Source organism: Argiope bruennichi, chromosome 11 (assembly GCF_947563725.1).
Source record: "Argiope bruennichi chromosome 11, qqArgBrue1.1, whole genome shotgun sequence".
Taxonomy (NCBI): Eukaryota; Metazoa; Arthropoda; class Arachnida; order Araneae; family Araneidae; genus Argiope; species Argiope bruennichi.
Window position 1 is genome coordinate 38,217,823 of NC_079161.1, and position 3,025 is coordinate 38,220,847.

At 28.9% G+C, this 3,025-nt stretch overlaps 1 protein-coding gene across 1 annotated transcript; it reads left to right on the forward strand.

Annotated features, from left to right (window-relative positions):
* Nucleotides 1–230: 230 nt before the first annotated feature.
* Nucleotides 231–2,735, forward strand: LOC129957667 (small nuclear ribonucleoprotein Sm D3-like). The gene is made up of 2 exons (XM_056070115.1): nt 231–677; nt 2,577–2,735. Exons 1-2 carry the CDS (start codon nt 365–367, stop codon nt 2,624–2,626), a joined length of 363 nt encoding a protein of 120 aa, XP_055926090.1. The 5' UTR covers nt 231–364; the 3' UTR covers nt 2,627–2,735.
* The last annotated feature ends 290 nt before the right edge of the window (nt 2,736–3,025 follow it).

Consider the following 3,025-nt stretch of genomic DNA (forward strand, 5'->3'; position numbering starts at 1 on the left):
ATAAAGCCTTCGCGGAAATAAAAATCGATAAAATTTCTTTCAATAAAAGTTGTTTATACAGGATACAATTTGTTAAGTAATTCACTCAACAGTATGATCATTTAAAAAAACTAATTATTAGTAATTCACTAGGTATTACGATAATTTAATCTAAATCCATATCGACTTTGCCAAAAAAGGCAGTAATGTATGAAAAGTTTAAAATCTATGCATTTGTTTCACGTGATTTGAACAACCAATGAGCGTTACGATGCTTAAATCCTTGCTTCTGGTACAGACGCTTCTTCCTGCGAGAAAGTTTCAAGTGTATTGTTCTGATTGAGTTTTTGTATTTGAAACCCCATTCTTAGTGATAATTTTAAACATGTCTCTCGGGGTACCTGTTAAAATACTCCATGAAGCAGAAGGGCACATAGTTACTTTGGAAACGAATACCGGCGAGGTATATCGCGGTAAACTGATAGAAGCCGAAGATAATATGAACTGTCAAATGGCTGATGTTACAGTTACATATAGAGACGGAAAAGTTGGCAAATTGGAAAATATGTACATCAGAGGTAGTAAAATCAGGTTCTTAATTTTGCCGGACATGTTGAAAAACGCACCCATGTTCAAGAAAGCTGGATCCAGAGTCGGTGCTGGAAATCGTGGAAAATCTGCCATTCTTCGAGCACAAGGTAAATATTGTTTCTTTCTATTTGCTACTTTTCACCAAAGATAGTTTTTATTTATACTTTTTAATTCCATGGCATTCAAGGTGATTGATTCTAGCTAAGCTAAGATGAATTAATTGTGCATGTGAAATTCGTTTTCATTTGCACCTTAGATTTATAAATGATTATTTATTGTAGATAGTAGTATGTTAGTTTGTAGATAGTTAGAGTCCCTGGTTTATTTGACGATTTCAGATTAAGCCGAGATTGTCAAGCTTCATAATGCATAATGTAATTATCTTGGCGACCATACATGATATCGGAAGTATCTCCCCTCCTAATTTTGGTTTTGATGGGGCGGGGGAGGTTATAGATGTGTAAAGCATTTGCAACTTGCTTTTATGTGTCAAAATCACACAATCTTATTAGTTGTAATTCTTTTCTAGAGTTTATGAGAATTACATGGAGGAAAAAGAAATTTAATTATGGATGGCTTAATATTTTGTATTTCATTTTATATATACTTGGTGATATTGAATTTTTTCATTAATATAAACTGCAGCTATAATCCATGAAGCTGTCATACGTTTTATCTTACCTGTGTATTTGCTTTTAGAATAGTTGAATTTGCAACTTCCTTTTTAAAACTTTTTAAATTATGATTATCAATAAAGGAATTATATCATTTTTTTTTTTTTTTCTCCCTGCTTTGACCTCAAAATTTATTTTGCTGTATTAAAATTTGTATTACTTAAGAAGAGATTATCTTTGGGAAAAACTGAATTATTATTTTGAATCAAACTTTATTCAAATAATGTATTTTTCCAAAGAGGAAACAAACAATTGCAAATATCTTTGACACAAAATAGCAAAATGGACGTGGAAAAAGTTATTGAGTGAGCTATAAGTTTGTTTAATATAGTTATAGAACATTATGTTAACGTTTTATAAGACTCGAAGTAAAAAAAAAAAATAATTAGATAAGGAGAGAGTATGCAAATTATGTATCCCTATGTTTATAGTATCAGTTTATCCATATTATTAATTAATTTTTAATCACTGAAATCAAAATGCTATCTGGATTAAATTCCTTTTTAAAGCTATGCAGGCTGTCCCAAAAAAATTGAATAACTGTTTATTCCCTTAAATATTGCATCTAGATATATACTTCCAATTGCAAATTTCTTTTAGGATCTTTTCCAGTTCTCTCAGGTTATGTTGATTGAATGCTGTACTTACAAGATAGATATTTGCTCATGATGGTTTTTATGTATTGGAAGAAATTTACATTTTTAAAATAAATATTTCCATCTAAATTTGTGACTATTCTCTTTCAATTTAGAATTAAACATGTCTTTGCAGATAAGTTCAATTCAAAATTCTTTATAGATAGAAATGTAAAACTTTTGTGCATAGTTGAATATAAAAGAAATATTTTACTGATATTTTTTTTTACTATGTGGGGGCCTTATAAAAATTTAATTTCCTTCATATTTTACTATACATTTTCATAGAAATTAAAGCATTTTCATTCAGTTGCCCATCATATTTAATGCAACTTTGAAATTGGTATGTCTATGTAATGTTTGGGGAAAGAAATGTTTATTCCTCTTTTTCAGACACCTTATTATAAATGTTTAGTATGTTTTTTCAGCCTTTTTCTTCCTGCTTTCTGCCTTTGTGTTCGAATGTATCTTTAACTGATCATGATTCTAGCAAAGAAATCTTGATAATGGTTTAAAATTGAAAAAATGCTTTATGAGGGTAAAAGAAGGAGCTTACGTCTTCCTATGAGCGTAAAAGAAAAAAAATAGTTTTTTAGAAATGCCATGCTTTCCTGTATTATCAGAAGAGCATATAATATTTATAGATACATGAAGAAATGTTTCTAAATTTGATTAACATAACTGTTTATTATTTCAGCTGCTCGAGGACGTGGACGTGCCAGGTCACTTTTCCCTCGACGTAATTGAACCGCTTCATCATTTGTACCATTTCTCATCGTCCAGCATTTTTTCAAACAACTGTATTTGCATTTTGTAATTACTGTATTGTTTTTATTATAAATAAAAAATTAGGATTAATTTTAGTAATTGTTAATTTAATTTAATCAGTTTAAAATGCAGCAATGTTTAGTATATATTTATTAACAAGACATATTTTTTTATTAGAGTATATTTTTTCTGTATGCGATTTGACTTTTTTAAATCGGAATTAAAATTATGAGTTCATGAAATATGTTCTACAATTATATAACATAATCTCAGAAATATTTACTTAATTAAACTAATTAACAGTGAAGTGGTCGAAGTGTAGATATTTATTTCGTAATTTGATGCATTGATTTACACAAAATTTATGTGACCACTTGA